The sequence below is a fragment of the Alosa pseudoharengus genome, unplaced genomic scaffold, assembly GCF_046254945.1.
Source record: "Alosa pseudoharengus isolate Yale_2024_CS ecotype anadromous, Long Island Sound unplaced genomic scaffold, YU_APseudo_1.1 YU_APseudo_1.1_scf_16, whole genome shotgun sequence".
Taxonomy (NCBI): domain Eukaryota; kingdom Metazoa; phylum Chordata; class Actinopteri; order Clupeiformes; family Clupeidae; genus Alosa; species Alosa pseudoharengus.
In genome coordinates this window covers 32,937,926-32,964,843 of record NW_027468630.1, presented here as the reverse complement: position 1 = coordinate 32,964,843, position 26,918 = coordinate 32,937,926, and the positions used below count along the sequence as shown (strand labels likewise).

Here is a 26,918-nt window from a genome sequence, read left to right as displayed (position 1 = left end):
AAAAATTGAGCGCCGAGACGCCGTCTTAAAAGAACTACATTAGCTGAGTTACGGGGGACTTCATTTCTATCTACAATTACTTTAAGAAAATAACTCAAGGTAAGACTTGTAAATGATCAACATGTTAGGCAATAAGAATCTTTTCCAGGTCAGAGTCGGGGTGTTTTATATTGCCCCACCGGATGTGGAAGTTGGTGTGTCTTTGCTGGTAAAAAATATTTCCACTTCCCCCGGAACCTCGATCATTCTAACGATTTCCTGTTTATTACATTAACTTGGCAGATACCATTCATTCGTGCATTAGTAGTTGCTAGAAGTGAATATCGTCGTTTGCTGTTTTTATGGCGGATGAATGCTATTTTCCAAAGCAAAAGAAAATGGTGGACAGGCACGCTCTAGCTTCTAGCTGTAAAACTCGAATCAACAAAGGGCTGCGCAGTGTTGTGAACGCTATGCTAATTTAGTTAGCTTCAGGTAACGTTGTTCAAACAAAAACTGAGACATAAGACAGGCTTTGAAAACGTCTGGAACTTTAAAAAAACAAAGTAATGACATGCTGGTTTACGTAATATCCTCAGCATCGAATATAAAAAATAGAGATCAGGCTTTCGGGGGCCTCACAGACAAGGCTGTAGCAAATGCCACCAATGTTGTGTTCACTTCTGCAGTTTGGTTGCAAGCAAAACCCTTTGAGATCAGACATAGGTCTAACATCTTAGGCTCTGTGTCCACCAAACCCGTTTTTACGCTTAACCATGTCTTGAACTGCAGTGGTCATCTCCCACCCTGGATATGTTAATGCATGGACGTTTTAGTAATCAAAGTAATGCCTTCCACAGTTTTAGTAAGGCATCAGAGTTACTGCAACAGGACCTCGAGTCATTAGGCCGTACTTAAGTGTTAATAGTGAACAATAAAGATCATCAACTTGACACCACTATTTGGATAAGCCTATTCTCTTCATTGAATGTACTGAATTGCAATTATACAGTAACCTATCCCATAATCCAGTGATTTGCTGAGTAAGTGTAAGTGACAAACATGTCAGATGATTGGATCTAAACCACATGCTATATGCTTGATAAAGTATATATATATATATATATATATATATATATACTGTATGTGTTGGATTAGGGTAAACAATTATTTTCTGATTGAACATGGCTTTTGATTAATTATTGGTTGAAAATAAAATGTGCTCACATGGCCTTATCTCTGAAAAGATAGTCACTGTACAAAACCTGGCGAGATCACATGACCATGTAATCTGTTTCAGAAATGCACTGGAAATTGAGAGTAGTAATCATATACTGAAAATCACACAATGATTTATTTAGGTTAAATCCTGTAGTTGTAATGTATGTAATGATGTAATAATAAAATAACTTATGTAACAATATACAACGATTTGTAATGGGTATGAATGAGTTCTATTAGTAGTGAAATTCAACCACAAAAATAAGTAACAGTGAATTAAATATACACACACACACACACACACATATACAGTAGTAGCATACACCGTGTACTATATGAGCATGTAGCCTCGGTGACAAAGTCGTGTCAGCATTCTATACAGTATCTGGACCATCTTGTGACTCTGTACGGTATCTGACCACAACATCTTGTGCAGGCCATGATTCTTTCTAAACGGGACTACTGTAATTCAATGTTAGCTGGCCTACCTGCTTGTGTAATGAGGTCATCACAGATGATGCAGAATGCAGCAGCACATAGGTCTTTAATCAGCCAAAGAAGACACATGTAAAATCTTTATAAGTTACTCTTCATTGGCTTTCTATATAAGATATATAATCCCTAAAATATAAGATATTTAATCCCACTTGAATTTACACCTTGCTATTTGAATTCCATGATCCAGCTCCAAATCCCCTCTCGTCCACTGCAGTCCGCTGATGAGCATCTGCTGTGTCGACCATCCATTCATTCTAAGAGGTTTCCTCAGTGATTCCTCGTTGGTGGAATGAGTTACCCAATTTTCCATGTTCTTGAGATATTTTTGGGACTTTCAAGACATGTTTAAAGACTCATCTGTTCATCTTGTACTTAATTCATTAATTCTCTCACAGAGTAATGGTTTGTATGTTTATGGTTTTTGTATTATGAAATACTCATTATTTTCATTGTTGATATTTGATATTGTTATTATTAGTAGTATGCTTAATGTAAACTTTTCAACTTTATTTGAAACTTATTGGTAACTAATGCAGTGTTCATATACTGTAATTCGCTTTGGACAAAAGTGTCTGCCAAATACCATAAACATAAACATATGAATATTGACTCGGTACAGTTTATAAGTTAAAAGTGTCTGCCAAATATTATAACCATAACCATACAAGCTCTTTTTGTATAACTCGAGATGTCTTTAGTGGACTTGGGGAAAAAGCTTCTGGAAGCTGCACGATCAGGTCAAGATGATGAAGTTCGGATACTAATGGCTAATGGAGCACCTTTCACAACAGACTGGGTGAGCATCATTTGCATCATACTTCCTCCTTGGTAGGTTCTATAGAGTATTTTTTCATATTTGTTCTGTTTCAAAGCTCAGGGTTTCATTAAGGTTAAATTAAATAGATCTAAAGTCAAAGTCCTAGCTTCTTGAGTGAATTCCTTTTTTCTTGGTATTGATGTTGACTGTCGTAAACCGGAATTATTTTAAAATTGTGAATTATAAATGCTATCACCAAACAGCTTGGGACGTCTCCCCTGCACCTGTCAGCCCAGTATGGACATTACTCAACCACAGAGGTGTTACTGAGAGCAGGTGTGAGTCGAGATGCTCGAACCAAAGTAGACAGGACCCCCCTTCATATGGCTGCTTCAGAAGGGCATGCTAGCATTGTCGAGGTGCTACTGAAGGTAACGCTGGATGAATCATTTGATTTGAAGATGTACTTTACATAACTTGGCCACTCACTGTTACACAGAATGGCAGGGTGATTTAATTCTTTGATTGTCTTTAATTATTAGCCTACTCTGGTATTCAGGAATCTCAGCCAGCTCACCATTCCACCGCTGAGACCTTCAGGATCCTGTTTGCGCCATTTATTTAATTGTTTTATGTATTGTAACTAGTGCCTGTGCACACACCTGTTAAGAAGGGGTTACATTTTGGTTTAGTTGACATTCAGATTTAGTTTTTACGGAATGGTACAATGGTACAGATAATTTTCAAAGGGATACTTGTGATTGGTCAGATATTTAAAATTTTGAGGGAATTTGACATTTCTGTTTCAAAAAAGACTGTAAAAAATGTATAAATTACTTAAAGTGATTATACAGAGTCAAAACCCTTACCATAAGAATGGAGAACACAATTTCCTATTTGAATTGCCCATCACAGTGTTGCTTGTTAATAATATTCCATTAAAATGAAATGCACTGATATTGTCAATATTAGACACACAGGGCTTTGATATCTCCCAAGCATGTGTGTCCCTTTAAACTAAATTGAGCAATCATTATTGAAATCCTGTACTTTTATCATCTGTGTTCTTAGAAGTGATAACAATGACTTTATTCACTGGGGTCTGACTAGCACGGGGCTGACGTCAATGCCAAAGATATGCTGAAAATGACCGCTCTCCACTGGGCTACTGAACACAACCACCGAGAGGTTGTGGAGCTCCTCATCAAATATGGTACTGATGTCCACGCTCAGAGCAAATTCTGCAAAAATGCCCTGGACATTGCCTTGGATAATGGAAATGAAGAACTCGCTGAAATTCTTCAGGTAGACATTTATGGGTCTGAAAGACATGTTTTTGTGCATCACAGAGTTCAGTGGTCCATTATCAACATTATGACATTCATTTTCATCACACAGGTGGCCATGCAAAACCAGATCAACACAAACCCAGAGAGTCCAGACACCATGACGATACACACAGCAGCTCCACAGTTTATCATTGGGCCTGGAGGCGTTGTGAACCTGGCTGGATTAGTCTCTTCAGGGAATTCTGGTAAATCAGCAGGTATGCCTTTAGGAAGGCACAAATGATAGTGTATTGTAAGTGAGGTTTGGCACATTACCTGTTGGATAATTCTAGGAATTTTTATTGCCGCTCACTCTTCTAATCTGACATGCTTGCTGTAGTTGAATTTCCTTATTCACGTCGCTTTTATGGTGTAAAGGATTTACATCCCTTGATGTGTGTGGAGGATGTGAATATGATACCCAGGTCACAGGTCAGTGATAGTGTGTGTGGTGATTTGTGCAACAAGGGCAAGCCACAAGAGAAGCCAGCTCAGCAGTGGTCCCCTGTCTGTCCCAGCACAAACACTGATCCCCTGTGAGTGAACTGGTTGCTTTTTATTTTGCCCCAAAAGTAGTTCAGGTTCAAAAGTAATTCAGTTCAGTTGAGTCCCAGTAGACAATGATCCAAAACAAAACAACTCTTTGATGAAGCTCTCCAGACCAACATGTAGTTACAGTAGTTAGTTACCCACCGGGCCTCTGAATAGGGATCTCCTGCTAAAGACATGGAGGCCAAGGTAGCCTTCTGCAGCCTGCCAATAGTATGTGACTTTCCTTAGTTGTGTTACTCCTACAGTGCATTTCTCACTCTTAAACTGAAGTTTCCCAAAGCTCATGTTTTAACACAAATCTGCTAATGGTCCTTTAACAGTGCTTACAGTCTGGTTAGCATGCACATCTCCTCTATGGCAATCAGCTGCCAGACTGTAGTCTCATCCTGAAATGAGCCTCTTCATCAATGATGAGCTCATGATGCCAGTTGTTAACAGTGGAATCTCATAGTGTTTTACAGACTTAAAGGTTATGGTTTTGGTTTATGGAGAATGTTGTTATTCAATTCAATCAAAATGATCAAAATGGATAGCTCTGGTCATCGATTATGATTGGCTGAATCACGCTCAATGCCGTTGTAAAACCCAACACAATCCTTCACGTTGACCGTATTTTGTTCTATATTACTGCACTACCACAAATTGATACAAAAGTTAGGATTGCTGTCATTGACTATAGAACTCAGCTGCGGATCGTGTCTAACAACGGCCCTTAGCTGTTGTAAAATCACTGGAACTTACGGCTTCTTGGGGCTTATTGCCTAAGTAACCTGCAAGTTTTTATACTGCTCATAATCCGTTTATTATGTAATCAGTGAGACAACAGCATTTGTTGGCCTCTAGAGGCAAGCCAGCTAGAACTTTCTAAAGCTGTGATTACAGTTTTTCTTTGTCACTTTGGTGCTATTCTCACATCACTATTAACATTTGCACAGCAGTTAGTGCATTTCTCAAAACAATTAGTGCAAACTGCAAAACCTAGTGGATGACCTGCAAAAGCACGTCACTTGCTCAAAATGGATAGTCTAATCCTCAAAAGCACGTATTCATGTCAATGAAACTGTCAGTGTCATCAAAATGAGAAGTCTTGACACCATCGTTTATGAACAAGATAGTCAAATGGCTTTGTCATGTTTTCATTATGACAGTTCTCTCAGTGTTTTCCAATGCAAAAAAAAGGTCAGAACTACCTGAACATGCTCAAGACAGCACTATACAGTACTTGTACAGCCATTTGAAAACTACAGTAAAGTTACACATTGCTGTAGTTAGGGGAGTAAGTGAGTACAAGACACTGAATACGTACATTTTTACTGTATGCTCTTTGCAATTCTACAGCATTGTGACAGAATTGGATAACTAGTTCAACAATTTTGTATGTAATGACTCAAGCAATGAATTGAAGACTATTAGTTTGATAGGGAACGACTATTCAGTATCCATAAGTATAGTTCATTTTGACTGACATGACATAAGCAAATGATAATGTTAAAAAACAGCAGAGAATTGTATGAAAGCAACTGATACATGTCCAAAAGCATTTGCAATTTGTTCAGAGGAAGGAGAATTTGCTACTATGATGTGCACAAATGACTAAATGTTGTGGAGGTTGAACTAATAGTTATGAAAATTTAATTCTGATCTGCAAAAAGCACCAAAGCGACTGAGAAAAACTGTAATAACATATTCTCAGTCATTTGAGTGGCTTGTAGGCTTATATAGAACCAACACATTGTCCCACTTTTTTTTAATGAATTATTGGTCATGGTATACATATATCTTTATAGTGTCTGAATGTACAGGCAAGTAAGTAATATACGCAATCCAAATAATTAGGCTTATTTTGTTTCCCTTTTTTATGTCACTAAGCATTGACTGGACTGCAGTTTCTTTGTTGATAATCAGTTACAGTATATGACTGATCCAATGAAACACAAGCTAGGATGTGGTTTCATTAGATTGATATTCTTTTGTCCTCTGTTTTTCAGTGTCACACAAATAGAAAAGGACTCCGTTAGCTTGTTTGCCATAAAATGCTTCATGATTACATGGCAGTGAATTGTTTGCTTAAACTAACAGCCATGACGTGTGCCAGGTTTTGTCTCTGCATTTTAAAATGTCAGTCTTTGGGAACTGCACAGGTGCGACCTCTTTTGTACCTGTTCAGGGACCAGAGCAACTACCCCCCCCCCCCCCCCCATAGATTAATGCCTTGTGATAATATTTTGCATATGCTGTTATTACATGTGAGGTGAGTCATCAAACACAGTTAATTACACGGAAGTGTCACTTCTATATCTGACATGTTTTGATTGATATGTGTTGGTCCATTATGTTCTAGTATATCTTCATTATGTTGTGACTTGTGCTGTTTCTGTTATGAAAGCATAATTGAGGAAAGAGCAAATATTGACCATGTGAATCTCAATAATTATCCACTAGATGAAAGCCACTGTTCTGCCTCAGAAAGCTTTTTATCTGATTTCTTCCCTACAAGACATATTGCTACATCAAAGAACCACGTCAGAAGGTCGTACCAGTCTTTGACTATGCCTAATGTTTTATTTGCCCACAATGATTATGAATGATCCCTTTTCAAGTCATAACAATTTCAGGGGAAATCATCTCTTGATGGTTTATGGTGTATGCAACCGAAGATATGAGATTTGCCTTTGGGAACTGCTGAGCTTAAAGTGATATTCCATTCATTCACCTTTTGTAGGATAATTTTATAGCTCTACATTCTGGTGCTAGTTGTGCAATGATGTATTTTTCTTTGTCACTTGCCAACTTGTAATTTAGCATGTGGGTGGTGAACACATTGGTGTAGCAATAGGACTAACTGGTGCTATGAAGTGAGAAATACATATGGTTAGGTGTCAAACTAATGGTTAAAATTCTGTAGCTATACCAAGCTCTCTGGAAAAAAGATGTACCCTCCAGAATGTCTTGAGCAGGTCTTGGCACCTGAGAACGTCTTAATGGCACTTGAGCAATAATTGTCTTAATGGAACATGAGCAATAATTCATTGCTTTTCTCAACTGCCAAATGCAATCAATTTGCATTATTTTTTATTGGTAAAATTGAACATTAGCCTTGAATTTAGCCTGGTAGACAGGGAAACCCAGGCAAAAACGGTACAGTTTCTATTCATCATCATGTGGACATACCCACACATTTTCTTCAAAAGTGTTTTTTATCAACTGGCTGCCAACATGCTTCGAATTGTAAATGGATCACTATAGTCTGGCACTTGTCCTTAAAAAGTCCTTTTAAGCTACCTTGGGTACCATGAAAGGCGCTATATAAGTCCAAGTTATTATTATTATTATTATTAAAAACAGCTGTTGAAAGCCTGGATACCTCCATATTAAATAACAGTAGGCCCCCTAACTTCATGTTCATTGGCAAAATCATTGAAAAATAGTTTTTGATCAAGTAAAGTAGATCACTACCAGTCTGGTTTCCATGCTAATAATAGCACAGAAACAGCTCTTATCAATGTCTTAAACAACATACATTTAAACACTGGTGCAGGGAAAACATCAGTACTGGTACTATTGGATCTTAGTGAAGCTTTCAATACTGTTGTCCACAAAATGTATTACACAGGTTAGAACATTGGGTTGGGTTCTCCAGTGCAGTCATCAACTGGCTGAAGTCATATTTAGAGGAAAGGAGCTTCTTTGTTGCCATTAGCGACTGTACCTCCACCCAGACACCCCTAACCTGCGGTGTCCCCCAGGGATCGATTATGGGGCCGCTTTTATTCAATCTTTATATGCTCCCACTCGGACGCATTATTAAGAACAAACAGATCGCTTATCATGGCTATGCAGACAACACCCAGCTTAGTTTAAACATGCATAATTCAGTTTTTTTCTGTGTGTGTTTTTCTTGAAGTTGTGGCGACAGAGGAAGTTGTGACCGCAGATACCGTGGACGGTGCCATTCAACAGGTTATGAGTTCAGGTGGTCAGCAAGTGATTACCATAGTAACAGATGGCATTCAGCTGGGCAACCTCCAGGCGGGTGGGGGCATCGGCCAACCAATCATCGTGACCATGCCAGATGGTCAGCAAGGTCAGTGATTTGTTAAATCATTGAAAGTCCATGTTATGTTAAGCAAATTCTCATACGGGAAATATGCATTGCAAGTCATAAAAAAGGACACTAATATTAAATGTCCCTGCAGCGCAGTCAGCCATTCTAACTAAGTAATTTTCATTGCTGACCTGTAAATTAATGTTGCTAGGCAACTTTGGCATTCATTGCCAATTCACACCCTGATGTTTTATAATACACAGGCCAGATTGTTGGGTATGAGTACTTGCAGTTAACAGTGACAAGTTTGGCCATTGTGGGAGATGTCCAGTAATAGCACAAGGACCTTTGGAGGCTAGAATTGTGCCTCAGTATACAAGCACATGAATCTGTATGCATGAGCTGGATGAATGTATTGATCATATTGATAAGCATATTAGCCACTTTATCACTGAAAAATACACCGTATTGTTAAATAAAAAGCCACTAGCTCTTCAGTCAGGTGAAACTTTCCAATCAACACATTGAGGTGTCTTAGCCTGTAAATTTGCATCTTCATTAATGAGACACTGAGAGTACATAACTCTGTCTGACTATTCAGTGTTGACCGTGCCTGCCACTGACATCGCAGAGGAGACGGTCATCAGTGAGGAGCCCACAGTAAAACGCCAACGCATAGAAGTGGTGGAGTGTAACACCGTGAGCCAGGAAATAGAGGTAACCTTGTCCCATCCCATCCCATCTCCTCCCAGAGCATGACTTTGATTTTATGATTAATGATCTTGTAATTTTAGGTTCAGTACTTCCAACCATGTTGTGGAACTCAAGATTAGGGGGGAAAAGCAGCAAATGTCTGTGGACACCTGCTCAATAGACTCCCCGGTCACTTTAAATTATGATAAAACACTTCTTTACCCACTGATCAGTGTGTGTTATTGTCAGCAAAATAATTATTACTTGAAGTGTTTTTTTCATGTTTAATCCATCTGAACATTCCTCCATCAATTCAGCAACATCAAATACACAGTTGTGTGTTGGCAGGCATTTTACACGTCGGTTCATTTTCTGCATGGATGTAATATAATGCTACCCAGCAGCACAGTGGCAGCACAGCTCAGTGCTGAAATGAGGCTGCATGAGGTGTAACAGCTGTAGTACTCTTAATGAACAAGCGTGAAGGACATGCTGGAATTCACAGAGACCTTCTGTTCCAACAGGAGAAGGAAACCCTTCAGAAGCAGTTAGAGGAGGCCAATCGCGAGGCGCAAAAATACAGACAGCAGCTCTTTAAGAAAGAGCAGGAGGCCGAGGCCTACAGACAAAAGCTGGAGGCCATCACACGGCAGGGCGGCAAGAAAGCGGCGTGAGGCTTCCATGTGGGATGAAGTCACAGACTCTCTGAGACTGAACTCATGAAGGAGGATGCCCTCTCAGCATGGACATTGCAACACACACATAAACACACAGGGAACCTGTGTGGGGTCGGCCTGTGTGTGAAACATTGTACTAATTTGAGACGGAAGAAACGGTGTGAGGGAAGCCACTGTGGAATTTGGGTGACTGGGGTTGGACGCAAAGCAGATGTCCCAAGTAGGTGTCATCACAGACGCCTCCCCTCTATAAGCTCAGTGTCTCCATATGGCCACTGATGATAAAATTTTAATTTGAATGGAAATTAAATGTTATTTGAACTTGATTTCAAATTGAAACAGGTATGTTATGTCGATAGATGAAACTGACATAATCCATTGCGTTTACCTAGGTCAAATTATTATCCAGTTGTCTAATTATGTTGTAATGAACAGTCAGACATTTTGTTACATCAGAAAATATGATGGCTTAAAGTCTCCTGGTTCTGACAACATATATGATGTATTTTGTCAACCCTGTCATTTTCCAAAATAATATTTTTTATGTATTTTTGCAGTTCAGTGGTCTTTCTCACTGTCCAAAGCTTTATATAGGCCTACCTTTAATTATAATGACAGAACACCACAGATACCGATGACACAGAGTATCCCCATCTTTCACTGTCTCCTCTCCACAAGGCCATAGTTAATACTATGTTAAATTATACAGTATTAACTATGTCCTTGTGTGTTTTACTGACATTTGGAAATGTTTCAGCACATTTTGCCAAATTTTGCATTTAGCGTCATATTTTTAAAATATGTTTTTATGCATGTATTGTTATTCTGACAAGAATTATGTGAGGTTATGATTTGTTCATGGTGTGAATTCATCTGTGAAAAGTGGCCTTATGTGTATCCTATTATGAGAGATAACTACAACAAAAAGGACACAGAAAAAGGACTTGGTATTTTAAAAATCAATAGGTCAATATTAACATTTAAACACACACGGTGTTAAAGCTTTCAACAAATATGACTTATTCATTTTGTTATGCTGTTTATGTATGTTTGTATGTGTATTATATTGTGTCATATTTATGTACATCCCTAAAAACACGATACTAAACTGTAAATAATCCTCCATAAAGCACTGTGGAAACCTTTTTATACCTAAATGTGGAAAAGTGGTCTTTTTCTCTGTGACTGAAAGACACTGGGGGGTTCAGTTTAGTAAAAAGCTCATGATCTGGGGAAGGGGTTAGTATGTATTGACTGTGCCCACCTTGTGTCCTCCCTCTACGCAGGATAATGAAAATGAAGTGTGCAGTGACTGAGTCATTAGGGTCCTCTATTAGTCCTGTTCCCTGGGCTATCTCTGAATTACATTTACCCTCTATAGTTTCCAGTTCAGAACAAACACACGGCACTGTGCTGTTTGGTTTGTCTATATTTACCGTCTATATTTCCACCTCCTCAAACATGTTTTGAGTCAGATTGAAAAATGTAGTAACAAAGGAAACATTCAGAATGTTTTCACCTGTGCTTTTTTGATATTTGTGATATTAATATATTTTTACATTGACATAACCCTGAGAACGTAAATCCCTGATACCTTTTGCAACCATTAAAGATGAGGGTGAAATGAGAGTTTATCTTGTGCCACACCACTAACCATCACTCATGCCCATCAATAATATTTTTAATGTATTTTTGCAGTTCAGTGGTCTTTCTCACTGTCCTCAGCTTTATATAGGCCTACCTTTAATTATAATGACATCAATGTAAATGTAAAATGTAAATCAGGTTTCTAGGCCAAGTATACATGCGTATACAAGGAATTTGGTCTCTGCATTTATCCCATCTGTGAATTAGTCAACACACAGAACACACAGTGAGGTAAAGCACACACTAACCCGGAGCAGTGAGCTGCCTTGATACTATGGCGCTGAGGGGTTAGGTGCCTTGCTCAAGGGCACTTCAGCCGTTCCTACTGGTCGGGGATCGAACCTGCAACCCAAACTGCAACCCTTTGGTTCCAAGCCCGAAGCCCTAACCAGTAGGCCACAAAACCAGTCAGTCATTATGCTATTTATGGTTACTGGTTTGCTGTAAAGCTGTAAAAAAAGGAATTTTAATTCTCAACAAACCATTGTGACCCGAAACTCCTTGCTTTTTGTCCTGATAAGTAGGAAAGAAAACATATAAGCCATTTGGAGTTGCAACAATATTAGGGGAAAACATGACAAAATTCAACAGGGACATTTTTTATTTACATTTGGCTCTCAGCGTCACACAATTGTCCGGTTTGTTGAATACGTCATGAAAGGGGTGTGCTCTCTGCACAAGGTTATATATATTCTGCTCTGCGTTTCCCCTCAACAACGGGAGCAACATCAGGACCATCAGGAACCACTCATCATTACTGTAAAAGTTGAGAAAGGGCTTTTGACCATGCAAGCAGAGGAGTACAACCGCAGAGGTGAGGCTGCAAACAACATGATGCCAAGATGCTTTACCAATCTGGACAAATTGAGACATGTTACAGGTGTACAAGTGGAATAGAATCACTAAAACTGTTTCAAATGCTCTGCTAGGTAAACATCTTCTCAATAATTGTGCTCTGTCATGTGTAGGGAAGGAGATGGTAGATTACATCACAGAATACCTGACGAAGATCAGAGAAAGACAAGTCATTCCAGACGTCCAGCCGGGGTACATGAGAGAGCTACTTCCAGAAAATGCTCCCTTGGATGGAGAAAACTGGGATTCTATTTTCCAAGACGTGGAGAAAATAATAATGCCTGGGGTAAGACCTTCCATTTTGTTTTCATGAACAATTGTGGACAAATGTGATGTGACATTCAAGTTATGAGAGAGAAATAGAGTAGCACTTTTATGTCTATTATATCTATAATGTAGAATCTTTAAAGCAACTTAGACTCTTGCCCGAGAAGTGCTATGAAAACATTATCTATGTTTGATTATATAGAAGCACTGAAACCTGACATAATATGCCTAATACAATACGAACTGGTGTAAGACAGTTGTGTGGGCTTCCATCAGGTGGTGCACTGGCAGAGCCCACACATGCATGCTTACTTTCCTGCCTTGACCTCCTGGCCCTCTCTACTGGGAGACATGCTCGCTGATGCCATCAACTGTATAGGATTCACCTGGGTAACTCATCCACAGTCATCCTCATTTCACATGATATCTGAATCCACGCAAAGGCACAGAATACCTTGAAAGTTTTTTGCATCTAAAATCAGGAAGCATGTATAAGTTCTTATTTCTGAATGTGTAATGTTCACAGGCATCCAGTCCTGCATGCACAGAGCTGGAGATGAACGTGATAGACTGGCTGTGTAAGGCTCTGGGTCTGCCAGTACACTTCCTACACCACCACCCTGACAGCAGAGGAGGGGGCGTATTGCAGGTAAAGGCATGATATGTGGCAGCGGTATTTTTTAATTTCTCAAAAAATGATGTGATTATAATTTCTCCTAACTTAATTTTGTGAGAGCTCTCCTGATTTTCCTTGCACATGTTTTCAGAGTACTGTCAGTGAATGCACCCTGATTTCTTTACTCGCGGCCCGAAAAGACAAGATATTACAGTTGAAGAAGTTGGAGGCAGACACAGATGACTCAGTGATCAACTCCAGGCTTATTGCTTATGCATCTGACCAGGTTAGGATAGCTACACAGAAAACAACTTCACCATCACAAAGTCATTGGCATGTACTGAAACTGAGACTCTCCTATGTGTCTGATTATGACTTTGAAGGCTCACTCCTCGGTGGAGAAAGCTGGCCTGATCTCCCTGGTGAAAGTCAGGTTCCTTCCAACTGATGAGAACTTCGGTCTGCGTGGGAGCACTCTCCAAGCTGCTATAGAGAAGGACCGAAAGAATGGCCTCATCCCAGTGATGGTAAGACATCGTAGGTCCTCACATAGTAAATAACTACATGTTTAGAGTGGAAATTAGAGAACGTGTTTTCTTTTTGTTTCTGCAACAAATGCAACTTGTGCCCTTATGCTAAAAATATATAGATAGATAGATAGATAGATAGATAGATAGATAGATAGATAGATAGACAGACTTACTTTATTCATCCCTAGGGATTTTTTTTTTTAGAAAAGCTAAATAGATATCCAAGCACATGGGAGCCCTTGTGTTTTCAAATGCACCTAAGTAATTGAACACCCTCCTGGAGAGGGCGCTAGTGTGCTAAATGCAGCAGATGGCTGCAGTGCACTACTGATGTGATCTGACAGAGAACTTTGCTATCACTGTATGGATGTAATACAAAACCAGAATTTTAATTGACTATATAGTTAAAATACAGGGCATGTACAGTAAGTCTTAAAACAGGACACATTGTTGAGTTGTTTCTGATAACTGTGTTGCTCTTGTTTTGCTGTGTACAGGTCATATGGCTGAGTTAATTCTGCATTAATTGGCCTGGAATAATGAGAACTATTTTGTTCCCTGTCAGCTCTGCGCCACCCTGGGCAGCACAGGAGTGTGTTCCTTTGATTACCTGTCAGAGCTGGGGCCAGTGTGTGAGTGCTCGACTTCTTCACCTCTTTTATAAGAAATGAAAGAGACTATCACGTTGGTAGAACAATACTGAATGTCAAAACTAAAACTAAGTGTAAACAAAGCAAAATGTTTGGTAATAGATTTTCCAAAAATATTTTATTTTTCCTCAATCAACTTCTGGTATGGTTTTCCAACAATCTCTTGAAGGACTACCCATACATGTGAGCACTTGTTGGCGGCTTTTCTTTCACTCGTGTTAACTGAGAAGTGTACAAAACTAAAATGGTGGCTATTTTGATATACATGTAACATACTTTATTTTTTAAACACTTGTGTTATGTCATAGATTTGATGTGTTCAGTATTGTTCTACAATGTATATAACATAGTATCAAAATGAAGAAAAACCCATGAATGACTGTGTCCACATTTGACTGGCTCTGTATGTGAATCACTAGTGTTCAACTGCTGATCAGTATGAGGCTTTGTTGACCTTGACCACGAGGCTGGTGTTCTGTGTGCTGACCTGTAACAGGTGCCAGAGAAGGACTGTGGCTGCATGTGGACGCCGCGTACGCCGGCTCGGCTTTCTTGTGCCCCGAGTTGCGAGGGTCTCTTGAAGGCATTGAGTTTGCAGACTCGTTTGCATTCAACCCTTCCAAATGGATGATGGTTCACTTCGACTGCACCGCCTTCTGGTGAGTGACTGCTCAGTGACCGGTCTAGATCACCTGCTACATAGACATTTAGAGATCCAGAGTGGATTTCTAGAGATCAGGAGTGGATTCGGAGTCTCGTTTCAGAGACTGATTCAGCATGGGAACTTGCCTGTGTGGGATTGTGAAATTGTGTTTTGTCATCACTTTTCTTGGCAGGGTGAAGGATAAGTGCAAACTCCAGCAGACCTTCAGTGTTGACCCCATTTATCTCAGGCATGATAACTCAGGAGCCACCGACTTTATGGTACAGAAACACCCTATAGTAGCATTTCTAACAGAATATTAATAATCAAGAGCTTTTTGTTTTGCCCATAAGATTGACTGTAGTTAGTGAGTTAGTGAGTGACCTTTCACTAAATTTGCCCTAGTTGTTTCATTGTAACAAAATGTGGTTCTCTGATTGTTCATAGTAATTCATAGTTCATAGTAAAACTAAATCTGCTTATTTGCACAGCATTGGCAGATTCCACTGAGTCGCCGTTTCCGTTCACTGAAGCTTTGGTTTGTCATGCGCACCTTTGGAATGAAGAACTTGCAGGCACATATTCGACATGTAAGGTCTCTCCCAAGGATTTAGCTAACAAACACAGCTGCAATGAAAAAAAGGCATATGACTTGTTCATGTGTACTTTTTAAAAGAGCTAAAAAGTTGTTATGTGTTATATGTTATATGTTAATGTTTTTTATTTTAGGGTGTGGATATGGCTAAGCTTTTTGAATCTCTTGTAAGAAGTGACCCTAACTTTGAGATTCCTGCCAAACGGCACCTGGGCCTGGTGGTTTTCTGCTTGAAGGTATGTTAAACCGGTTCATTGTCCTTGCAGTTATAGGCTTTGTCCCTGCCTTTAAATGCATGCTAGAAGTAGGCCATGTACATAGGTAAGGCAATGAACTAGAAAAGAGGACAATTGCACCTTGTACCTCAGAAAATAAAATCAACTTTCCAGGGTAGTGATTGCTGTTGTAAAACTTCTGATTACCGAGAGAGAACAACCACATGAGTTCAAAAATAAATTACTTGTCATTTCTCCCCAAAACAGGGAGGTAATGCCCAGACACAGGAGCTGCTGCAAAGGCTTACAAAATCGGGTGCCATGTTCGTCATTCCTGCGGCCATTCACAATAAGCTGATCATTCGTTTCACCGTGACCTCACAGTTCACCACCCCAGAGGACATCCTCAGGGACTGGGCCATCATACGCCAGACGGCCACTGCCATTCTGGACAAGGAGCCACGCAGGCTATCCAGCAGCACATCAGAGGTAGGGCCATTTTCACAGCGGTCTGTCACACCCAAGGAAATTGAGATGCAAAGTAGAAAAGAGCCAAAATGGCTTCCCCAGACAGGGCATGAAGCTCAGGAACACATCCTAGCAGACAAATGGCTTTATGAATGGCTGTCACCGGTCTAGATGTGGATTAAGGTAGAAATACAAGGAATGTTTCCACTCTTTGGTCATCTAAGGCCTTTTCATAAATTGCATCACGTCAGAGTAGCCTGGAGATTCCAGAGCCAAATCCGAAAGATTAAGGGTCTGGCCATGAATAATGTAATGGCCCAACTCGAGGGGCGGCACCAAGCATGCATTTGAAAATCTCACTGCACGCAATTAGATAACACTATACGTATAAGTATAAGTATATATACTCTTTTGATCCCGTGAGGGAAATTGGTCTCTGCATTTATCCCAATCCGTGAATTAGTGAAACACACTCAGCACACAGTGAACACACAGTGAGGTGAAGCACACACTAATCCCGGCACAGTGAGCTGCCTGCAACAACAGCAGCACTCGGGGAGCAGTGAGGGGTTAGGTGCCTTGCTCAAGGGCACTTCAGCCGTGCCTACTGGTCGGGGTTTGATCCGGCAACCCTCCGGTTACAAGTCCGAAGCACTAACCAGTAGGCCACGACTGCCCATTTGACCAATGTTTACTGACTGATTCCGGACTTTGACACAATTGGATAACACTATGACTGCCATCTGTTAGCTCACCTCTGGCCCGCAACGTGCATCATTATTCATTGTAAGAATCGCCTCTGGTCCGTAACGTGCATCATTATTGCCAGAGTGACTCGCTGAGTAAATTGATATTGTGCTCCCATGAGAACTCTGGATTCCCAGGGTAACGTCAGAGTTCATGTGTGTGGTGATCATTCTTAAATCACCTTACATGCTTGCTGTAGTATGTACAGCCAGTTAGTGTGCACCTCATTCTTCAAGGTGTGTGTTTACGTTTTGTATCAGCTGAAGGATGAAGCTGGAAGACCAGAGCCACTGAAGACCGCACGCCCAGTGACCCCAAGTGTAAAGAAGACCGCACGCTCTCTAAGCTGCAGCAGTGCACTGCTGTCCAGCCCCAGAGATCCCGTGGCCGTCCCAAAGGATGGCTCGACAACCAATGCCGGCGCGACGCTCTCTGATATTCCGGAACAAGCCGACCGCATCCTGGGCAGAAAGGTATTGAAGAAGCTGACCAAGTTCTATAGCGTGCCCAGCTTTGCCCAGACATGGATGCAGTGTGGCATGCAGCAGGTCTACTGCCCCACCAAGAGCTTTCAGGCGTGCCCCAAGCCTTGGATCATCAGCAGCAGAGTCAACTGCTTCAATTGCTTTAGCATGTCCCAAATGGACTCCTATGCACTGCAGACTAAATAGCAAATGCTATCATTTATTTAGTCACTCTCTCACTAATGTTATCAACATAGCCCTTTATTTCAACTTATAGTTTGTCACAGGTTTTGATCCACAATAACATTCATACATCAGGAGGCCTTTTCTTGAAAATGTTGAAAATGTTGAAAAATTAGGTAAAAAAATAAAATAAAATTCTGAATTATAAAACCACAGTTTTAGTTATCATTAACAAACTGAGTGTTGTAATGTCTCTGCATTAACAAAGTATGTTTATAGTGTAGCCAAGATGATTGGTCAGTAAAGAAATGGAAAAATATTTGCATCCAGATCCTGAAGAGGAGGATCAAGTTATAGAAAATGTGTATCAGTGCAGGACACACATGGACAGACAGACATGATTACAATACCCTTTGGAGTTGAAGGGATAAGAACAGTGCATATTCAATGTGAAGATCACTACAGTGCAAAAACACATCAGTCATCATAATCTCCTCAGCAAATTACCTATCTCACAGCCTCATACTTCCATCATTGATGGCACTATAAATGTCCTTAGTCATGGGGATGTAGCCCTGGCTCTCCTCCAGGAAATACATTGCTTCGTCTATAGCAGATGGGTCAAATCCCTCTTCGGCAAGCTTCACTTTCATCTGTTTGTAGGTGCCGGTCAGTTCAAAAGAATTCTGGGATTGTATTACATAAAGAGATCTCTTAGTTTAAGCATCCGCTAAGTGATCAAGCAAAAATTAGCAGAATTCAAGTAGATTTATGGGATTAAAAGTATATATGTAAGTAAAAACTGTTCAACTGAACAGTCTGAGAATTAACAGGAACATTTGCAGGTTTTGATCATTAGCTCTAACATGGTTGTTTAAGAATGTATTAAAGGAGAATTCCGGTGTGATATTAACCTAAAGTGTATTGAAACATGATTTATACAGACTGTATCTTCACGAAGTTTAGCGTTTGCAGCCATCTTGAATTTAGTCACGATAAGTCGAGCAACGAGTAAGAATGAACAGGTATGATAAGGGATCAGATTCCAAAAATAATTCAGTGGAAATGCATGGATTCCAGTTTCTTCCAGTAGCAGCAACTGGAATCCATGCATTTCCACGGAATTATTTTAGTATCTTAGTAATTATTTTAGTACAGTATCTTCACGAACGCTAAACTTCATGAAGATACTGTCTGTATAAATCGTCTTGTAAGTAAACTACCAGTGCTTTTTCAAAGTTCTCAATGTCTCGTTTTAAATGTCAGGGCCCTCGGAAGTCTACCAATGAAGTGTGGAGATACATTGAGCCTCGTAAATGGTGTAAAACAGTGATTTATTTGCATGGCTAGCCCGATGCCGAAGCACCACAATTGAAAAAGCTGTTGGTAGCATCGGCTAACTAGTGCCAGATTTTGGAGTGCAGGGGACAAGCCGAGATGGGCTATGAGACATACGTTCACACTCGGTATCATGTTTCAATACACTTTAGGTCAATATCACACCGGAATTCTCCTTTAAGTGCTAAAAGAGATCATGACATGGTGAGTTCAGATTAAAAAAGTTTACCTGGATCCTAATAAATCGGGGTCTTGCATAACTAGGAAGGTAGGCCTTCACATGGTCATAGGTGGCAGTGCTGTTGAACTCCATTCCCTCAGTTATTTTTAATGATGCCATTCCAATCCTTCCTTCATTGCCTGATTGGAAATGAATACATAATACTTACTTACATGGTATTGTTAAACTGAAATTCAGGGTTACTGAATTTAGTGTGGTAAAAGCAATCATTCAACATTTATACAAACTATCCAACCTCAACAAATTTCACACACAAGCACTCAGTCAGATCCTGACCTCCACACATCTGAATTAGTCCACCTTGGTTCAGGTCAGCGTTTATGAATTAGCCATGAATTACCTGGGACCTTGACACCATAAACATTGGCTTCCTCTATAAAATCCAGAGTGACAAGAACATCAGTGACTTCAGTGGTTGCCACATTCTCTCCTTTCCACCTGGTAAAATTGAAAGACCATCACTCATTGAAGTCATTCAGAGAAATGTATAGACCACAGCAAGTTTCCATGTACAGTAACTATACTGTGTTTTGTATGTGTCTATGACTGAGAGCAATGGTTTGCAAAAATTGTAGGAAACTCAGACATATTAAATGAGCAACAATGTTTATTCCACATCTAATTTGCAGTCCATACTACTTCTGTGCCCAAGTATAAACTGGTGACAGATAAGATTATGTTACGTCCCCATCCATAGGCGGGCTTAACATAATGATGGCAGAGTTGCGACGGTTCGGCGTGAATTCCCTGCTACTTGAAAACAAAGAAGATGGATGCTGCTGCTGGCGAACAGCGTGACATGAGTTAAAGGAACCGTATGTAAGAAATTTATTTCAATTAATCATAAAATGGCCCTGATATATAGAAATTAAGAAATCATGTTCATTTCAAATACTTATATCACTGACAACAGTAGTCCGGCCAGGATATTGTCATTTAAAGAGTGAAGTTGCAGCCCTCAACTGATGTTGATGTTGTCATATTGTGTTTTGGCCTGATGCGCCACCCTCCAACTATCTACTAATCACAAAGTCAGTAGTGTTTCGGCATCCGGGTTGCCAGCTCTGCCTGTCAGGGGGGAGGGGGAGGGGATACACCGCTCTACAGTAATTTGAAAGTGATTGCAGTACCAGTTTTGGCCACAATCTTACATACGGATCCGTTAAGCTTTGTTTAAGTTGGCAAAAGTTTAAACAACTAGCCAACTAGCTCCGCTGGTGGGAAAACGCATGGGACTCATGATTTGAAGTGCTATCCTATTGCGTGCAGAGGGGATTTGAAAGACAACCGTTTATCCCGCCCCTCGGACTGAGCATTGCGCATGGTGAGTCCCCAGATCCTACATCTTGATGTGGGTATGGCTCGTCAGGCTAGTGCTCTTCGGGAATTACCAATAATAATGTGGCATCTTGTAATATCAAATCATGTATGCCTACATGTTTTGAGAATTATATAATACTATGTGAGATACTGTTTTTGTGTATATCCACAATGTTTGACACTTTTACCACTTTTGTAACATCTTGTAATATGTGGATTGTTTTGGATCTCTAGGCCTTAATGTATCCAGAGCACTGTTTGATGTATTTATCCTCCTATCTTTGCTTGGTAATCAAAAGTTTTTATTCATTATCCATTAATATTGTATCTTGTATGTGATCACATGACTCTGAGTCGAAACGCGTAGGCGCTAGCCCAATCCAATGGAATAAAGGATTTTTAATATTTTCACTAAATCAGTGTGCCTCAGACCTCTGACTGCCTTTTACATTTTTTTCACCAAGAAACCTCACACAGACAGGACAGTCGCAGCTTGTTTCAGTATCAATCTTGTGATGAACCTAAGAATCTCCTTCTTCACATTTAACATTCTTTGTTTATGCATGCAGGGCCTTAGCCTGGGTGTTCCCATGCTGCCTTGCGCGCGATTTGATTCACGCTGCTAAAGCAGCCTGGAGACCATGGAGCAAATTTTCGCCTAAGATAGGGGACCAATCACAGAACAAGGGGGAAAGCAAGACCATGATGAGCTATGCACAGACGCATTTGATAGACATCCGTGGCACCCAATAAACGGATCTGGGCATTTTTTTCAAATACGAGAAAATTAAAGCTTGGTTACCAGACCACGTCTCATTGAGAAGTGGTGGCGCTAGCCAGGCTAGCAGGTCCTGGCAATGAATTTGAAAGAATGCTCTTAATTCACACTTCATATACATGTTAAGTAAATATCAAATTTCACTTGCATAGGAGTCCTGAAACATGAGAGAAATGGTTTGCAAGTATTGTAGAAAAATTGGAATACACAAATATTTAAGAGCAACAATATTCATTCCACATGTAAATGTCTACCACATGTATGAAAGTATAAAATAGTTACTCTCTGCAAAGTGACAGATGACTATAGAGATAAAGGCATTGATAGCATGTTACCTCCTCATTCACATGACTACCTAGATGAAGAGAATGTATGCATTATCTCCACATTAATGGTATGTGAGCTGACCTAAAACATTCCCTAGATGCATTCGGGGCCTTGCAATAGATTTGAAGGAATGCTCTTAATTCAAACTTCATATAATGTCGAGTAAATATCACATTTCACACCTAATGGGCTTTGTGAGTTTCAGTTATGCAAAGCTTAGAAGCAACCTGAGAGCTGAAAAGAGGCCTTTCTATTCGGTTCTCAACGGAACATTTCAACCACCTGCAAAAACTACAATTCAACTACACGACTGGAACCCCAACCTGTATTCAACTCACCTGAAGGTATCTCCAATCCGATCCTGAAAGTAGATGAAGCCTTCCTCATCCATTTTGAGAAGGTCTCCACTGTCAAAATACAGGTCCCCTTTCTCAAACACGTCCCTCAGCCTTTTCTTCTCTGTCTGCTGGGTGTTATTGGCATAGCCAGTGAAAGGAGCTCTTTTGGTGATTTTTGCCACAAGAAGGCCAGCCTCACCTGTGAAAGAAAGCAAAGTGTCTCTTTCAAACGAACCTTCTCCCACTTTTAGTACCTTCAATTACATTATTTTGTGTAGCAATGTCTTTGACTTGCAAGGTAAGGATAGGAGTTTCATCCCATGGTAATATACAAAATAAACACTGTTGTTTGTGATCTTTAGTGAAATTACCTGTTGCCACTTCCACACAAAAGCCTCTGGAGTCTCTCACTGGCTCTCCTCTCTCTGTGTCATATTTGATCAGGGCGAATGGCTGAGCTTTCTTGTTGACAAAGCAAAGAAAACCTCAGAGATGAGAGTTATACAGGAGAAAAGTCCTGAAATATCACCTACATCTTCTCCATTGGTCAATGCTCCTCACCTTCTGAAGTGTGAGCACCCGGCCAGTTGCCCCAACTTTGCCAACGTAGTTCACAAAGCCTGTGTTTCCCTCTGTGGCGCCATAGCACTCAACGATGCGGATGTCTCCAAAGCGCTGCAAAAACTCTGCCCAAGTGTCAGCTCTGATTCCATTGCCAAGGGCTACTCTGACCATGTGATTCTGGTCATTGTCTTTCTACAGGGTGGTAAAGCAGACAATCTCTCTCAACGGTCATACACAGTGACTGTTAAATGACTCACATTATGTTGTGCTGTATGATAAGGTTATCTGAAACACACAGCATGGATTATGGGATTGTGGGAAGTATAAATTTGCAAATGTTTACCTTTGGTGCGTTGCAGAGGTAACGCATTATTTCACCAATATACTGAATAACAGTCACATTATGCTTCCTGCAGTCATTCCAGAACTGTGATGCTGAAAACTTGCGTTTCAGGACCACTGTTATACCTGTACTCAAACAAAACATGAAATATTTATATATGATGTACAGGTGGGTCTCAAAAAATTAGAACATTGTGGAAAAGTTCATTTTTACCCCCTAATTTAGTTCAAAAAGTGGATATTTCATATATTCTAGATTTATTAGATTTAAAGTGAAATATGTCAAGCCATTTTTATTGTAATCTGGCTTACAACCAAAAACCAAAAATTAGTATCTCAAAATATTAGAATAAGGAGGTTATAATAGCCTACAGAAATGTCGACCTTTTGAAAAGAAATTAACCAATCTGACTAATCTAAAATAGTTAATTTCTACACTCAATACTTGTTCTGGCGTGTACGTGGTATGGAGGCAATCAGATGTGGCACTGCTGAGGTGTTATGGAAGCCCAGGTAGCTTTGATAGCGACCTTAAGGTCATCTGTATTGTTGGGTCTGGTGTCTCTCATTTTTTTCTTGACAATAAACCATAGATTCTCTATGGGGTTCAGGTCAGACGAGTTGTCTGTCCTAGAAAAGGAAATCAGGATCTCCATAAAGCTTATGAGCAGATGGAAGCATGAAGTGCACTAAGATCTCCTGGTTGAAGACTGCATTAACATGGCACCCCAAATCATCACTGACTGTGGAAACATCAAACTGGACTTCAAGCAACTTGGATTCTGTGCCTCTCCAACCTTCCTCCAGACTCTTTGGACATTGATTGAACCCTGATATCCAAATGAAATGCAAATTCTGTTTTTATGTGAAAAGAGGAGTTTGGACCACTGTGCAACGGTCCAGTTCTGTCTCTTCTTAGCCCAGGTAAGACACTCTAACCTGGTCTCTGATTCAGGAGTGGCATGATACTAGAAATATGCCACTTGTAGCCCATCTCCTGGACACGTCTCTATGGTGGCTCTTGATGCAGACTCCAGCCTCAGTCCATTCCTTGTGATGTTCCCCCAAGTTTTTGAATCGACTTTGCTTGACAATTCCCTCAAGGCTGCTGCCATCCTTGTTGCTTGCACACCTTTTCCTACCACACTTTTCCATTCCAGTCAACTTTCCATGAATATGCTTTCATACAGCACTCCGTGAACACCCTGCCCACCATCTGTAGCTTACCCTCCTTGTGGGGGGTGTCCATGACTGCCTTCTGGACAACTATCAAGTCTGCAGTCTTTGCCATGATTGTGGTTGTGTTTACTGAACCAGCCTGAGTTTAAAGGCTCAGGAAACCGACATTTCTGTATTAGAATAACCTCTTTATTCTAATATTTTGAGATACTCTTCTTTGGTTTTCATGACCTGTAAGCTGTAATTATCAAGATTACAACAAAACATGGCTTGACATATTTTTCTTTATATCTAATGAATCTAGAATATATGAAAGATAAGGGGTGAAAATGAACCTTTCCACAATATTTACATTTTTTGAGACCCACCTGTATGTGTAGACTTGCAGATACAGTATGAGAGAGAGAGAGAGAGAGAGAGAGAGAGAGAGAGAGAGAGAGAGAGAGAGAGAGAGAGAGAGCGAGAGAGAGGTGGTAACCAACATGCCCTGGAGCTTGAATTTCAAGTCACATGACAATTACCTTGGTCTATAGCTCCTGTTAGTCCCATCAAGAATCCAGCACTGTGATACAGAGGGAGGTAAACATATATGATGTCATCTCCCCGTACACCAGCTACAGTCTGCATGGAACTGGCCAGCCACACTCGTTCATGGTTGATCACAGCTGCCTTGGGTAGACCTTTGCCATGAAATACACAATTCAGCATAAATAATAAATTGAATAAGAGTTGATCCCATACACAGAATGGTCACTTCTGTATCCATCATGTAGAGGCATACCTGTTGTTCCAGAGGTGTAAATGTACAGAGCTGGACTCTTAATTGTCAGGTTTGAATTCAGTGCTAATGGTACGGGCTCATCGGAAACAGCATCTATCTTATCCGATAAGGTTTCTATTCCCTCTGTGTCACACTCTTTACTGAGGATGAACACTGACACATTCTGTTCCTGAAGTGCCGGGAGAACTTCCACAACAGCGTCTTTTAGTTCTAAAAAGACAGCAGATGCAATTCCAAAAGGTCAACTAGAAAACATACTGTGATTAAACAATTTCATTTTCAGATGTTTTACTATGGCTTAACAACCATCATTCTTCCTAATCAGATAGCCCGTTTTATGCTTTCTAGAACTCTGAAGTTGACTGCACATTGTAGCCTTTAAGTATGCATGCCCATACCCACCTGCAGCTGCAATGAGTACCTTTGCACCACAACAAGAGAAACAATGCAACAACGATTTCGTCCTTATGTTGTAATTTATAAGTGCAGGTACACATCCAAGTTTGGTTAACCCCAGCCAGAGCCATACGTAAGTCGGCTCGTTTCCAAGGAACAGGGCAACTGCGTCTCCTTCTTGAAGTTTGGAATGCTGCGACAAAGCCCTGGCAACTTTGTTGCTTCGTCTATCGGCGTCTTGGTAAGAATACGTTTCATTCTCGAAAATGATGAAACTTTTCAGCGGGTGTGCCTTCACTTTGTCAAGAAAACGGTCCAGCAATGTATAACAGGGATTTTTAGAAGCATATCTTTTAACGCGATTCCCAATACTAATACCATTAAATATGTACCTCACATCATCTAGGAAATATGGAAATCGAGCGTAAATAAAAAATGGCAAAAAAGCCAAACCAACTAAGAAAGTAAATATGGCATACATGTTTATGTAGGCTATGTAAAGAGAAGCTCCGATATGGGATATGTGGTTTCAGAATACATTCCACCTCTGGGGTAAGCAGCAATGGGATTACTGCTATGAACAAAACAGCAACCAATCATGTCAGGAGGTGGATACATACACAGGAAATTGGTCAACATAGGCCCGTTTACAAGGCTTTAAGGCCAATGACGCGTTATGACGACAACAGATTGTAAAATTAGAACAACTCGTGTGAAATAGTCTAGTAAAGCTGTACTCTGTTTTGTTGTAGGTCAGTTGTTGGCAGGCTTGGAATTTCACCATTTTAGGGGCAAGGCCACTTGGCCTTCAGTTTGGCATATTTGGTGGGGGGCACAAAGGCCACATGTCAGGGCACCAAGGCCAAAGTTAACTATACAGTAGTATGCTTTAAAAATGATCAAAGTTGTATTCACTGCAGTAGACCTGCATCACTGTATGAAACATTACAAAAACATAAAACATGACATATTATATATAACTGTAAATCATCTGATCATCTAATATTTTCAGATATCTAGGCTATATTTAACATTTATTTTATATTTGGCCTGTTATGAAATCATGTATTGAACAATTTAAGCACAGCTCAGCTTTGAGAAACTCAAATAGCCTAGATGCATGGTTAGCATTTTGTGATCGATCATTAAGGCTACTTTCACAAACTCTTATAGTCAGCCTCTGATTTACCGATATCTAGGCGACATTTGTAATATTTATTTTGTATTTGGCCCGTTATGAAATAATGTGGAACAATTTAAACACAGTGTAAAACTTAAATCCCACATTTGGAGACATCCATGTATGTTGAAATTTACTGCAAATTCAAAACGGGATTAGTCTGGAACGGCTAACTGTACAGTGGACTGCTTTACACCTTTCTGTTCGGTAAGGTCTGCTGTTTATTCTGATATATGGTTTGTCATATGTTAAACGAAGGGTTCGTGAAGTATTCCACCGAGATGAATGGGTAGGGAGATGGACGCAAAACCTTCAGTAGAATGTATGATTAAATTGATATTATTTACTTTTCTCGCGAACTGTTCGCCACAGCAATTACCGCCTAACATCGTTTAAAAGCTGAGAAAAAGCTCTTTCATGTGATACTTGTGATGTCTGTGTGATGAGTAGGCTACTTCGCGAGTAGTTCAACTGAGAAGAATGGGTTAATTTGGACGCACTTTC

The 26,918-nt window shown here is 40.2% G+C and overlaps 3 protein-coding genes across 7 annotated transcripts; 2 read left to right on the top strand and 1 right to left on the bottom strand.

Moving 5' to 3' along the window:
- Nucleotides 1–10,901, top strand: gabpb1 (GA binding protein transcription factor subunit beta 1). Of its 5 annotated transcripts, XM_076287765.1 has the most exons (9): nucleotides 16–99; nucleotides 1,886–2,100; nucleotides 2,387–2,494; nucleotides 2,719–2,886; nucleotides 3,566–3,760; nucleotides 3,854–4,001; nucleotides 8,240–8,419; nucleotides 8,982–9,097; nucleotides 9,598–10,901. In XM_076287765.1, exons 2-9 carry the CDS (start codon nucleotides 2,098–2,100, stop codon nucleotides 9,745–9,747), a joined length of 1,068 nt encoding a protein of 355 aa, XP_076143880.1. In that variant the 5' UTR covers nucleotides 16–99; nucleotides 1,886–2,097; the 3' UTR covers nucleotides 9,748–10,901. The 5 variants fall into 5 exon arrangements, with proteins under 5 accessions (XP_076143881.1, XP_076143880.1, XP_076143883.1 ...); XM_076287766.1 differs by lacking the exon at nucleotides 1,886–2,100 and having other exon boundaries at nucleotides 1–99; XM_076287768.1 differs by lacking the exon at nucleotides 16–99 and having other exon boundaries at nucleotides 1,191–2,100; nucleotides 3,854–3,989.
- A 1,282-nt stretch (nucleotides 10,902–12,183) lies between these two features.
- Nucleotides 12,184–15,848, top strand: hdc (histidine decarboxylase). The gene is made up of 11 exons (XM_076288223.1): nucleotides 12,184–12,211; nucleotides 12,366–12,538; nucleotides 12,796–12,909; nucleotides 13,046–13,168; nucleotides 13,287–13,421; nucleotides 13,519–13,662; nucleotides 14,231–14,297; nucleotides 14,812–14,974; nucleotides 15,152–15,239; nucleotides 15,450–15,548; nucleotides 15,688–15,848. The coding sequence occupies exons 1-11, from the start codon at nucleotides 12,184–12,186 to the stop codon at nucleotides 15,796–15,798; spliced, it is 1,245 nt and encodes a 414-aa protein (XP_076144338.1). The 3' UTR covers nucleotides 15,799–15,848.
- Nucleotides 15,849–17,692: 1,844 nt separating this feature from the next.
- Nucleotides 17,693–25,842, bottom strand: LOC143125927 (long-chain fatty acid transport protein 2-like). The gene is made up of 10 exons (XM_076287760.1): nucleotides 25,241–25,842; nucleotides 24,839–25,048; nucleotides 24,579–24,737; nucleotides 22,880–23,004; nucleotides 22,534–22,728; nucleotides 22,344–22,434; nucleotides 21,973–22,171; nucleotides 19,550–19,647; nucleotides 19,198–19,328; nucleotides 17,693–18,316 (listed from the first exon to the last, which is right to left on the bottom strand). The coding sequence occupies exons 1-10, from the start codon at nucleotides 25,713–25,715 to the stop codon at nucleotides 18,143–18,145; spliced, it is 1,857 nt and encodes a 618-aa protein (XP_076143875.1). The 5' UTR covers nucleotides 25,716–25,842; the 3' UTR covers nucleotides 17,693–18,142.
- Nucleotides 25,843–26,918: the final 1,076 nt, after the last annotated feature.

Coding starts and splice junctions, on each gene's coding strand:
- hdc (XM_076288223.1), top strand. CDS start 12,184: ATGCAAGCAGAGGAGTACAACCGCAGAG. Junction 15,240..15,449: donor CAGGAGCCACCGACTTTATG/GTACAGAAACAC, acceptor TTATTTGCACAG/CATTGGCAGATTCCACTGAG. Junction 15,549..15,687: donor TGCAGGCACATATTCGACAT/GTAAGGTCTCTC, acceptor TTTTTATTTTAG/GGTGTGGATATGGCTAAGCT.
- LOC143125927 (XM_076287760.1), bottom strand. CDS start 25,715: ATGTATGCCATATTTACTTTCTTAGTTGGTTTGGCTTTTTTGCCATTT. Junction 24,738..24,838: donor TTACACCTCTGGAACAACAG/GTATGCCTCTAC, acceptor TTCATGGCAAAG/GTCTACCCAAGGCAGCTGTG. Junction 22,729..22,879: donor ACCTCTGCAACGCACCAAAG/GTAAACATTTGC, acceptor ACCACCCTGTAG/AAAGACAATGACCAGAATCA.
- gabpb1 (XM_076287765.1), top strand. Junction 3,761..3,853: donor AACTCGCTGAAATTCTTCAG/GTAGACATTTAT, acceptor TTCATCACACAG/GTGGCCATGCAAAACCAGAT. Junction 4,002..8,239: donor GAATTCTGGTAAATCAGCAG/GTATGCCTTTAG, acceptor TTTTTCTTGAAG/TTGTGGCGACAGAGGAAGTT.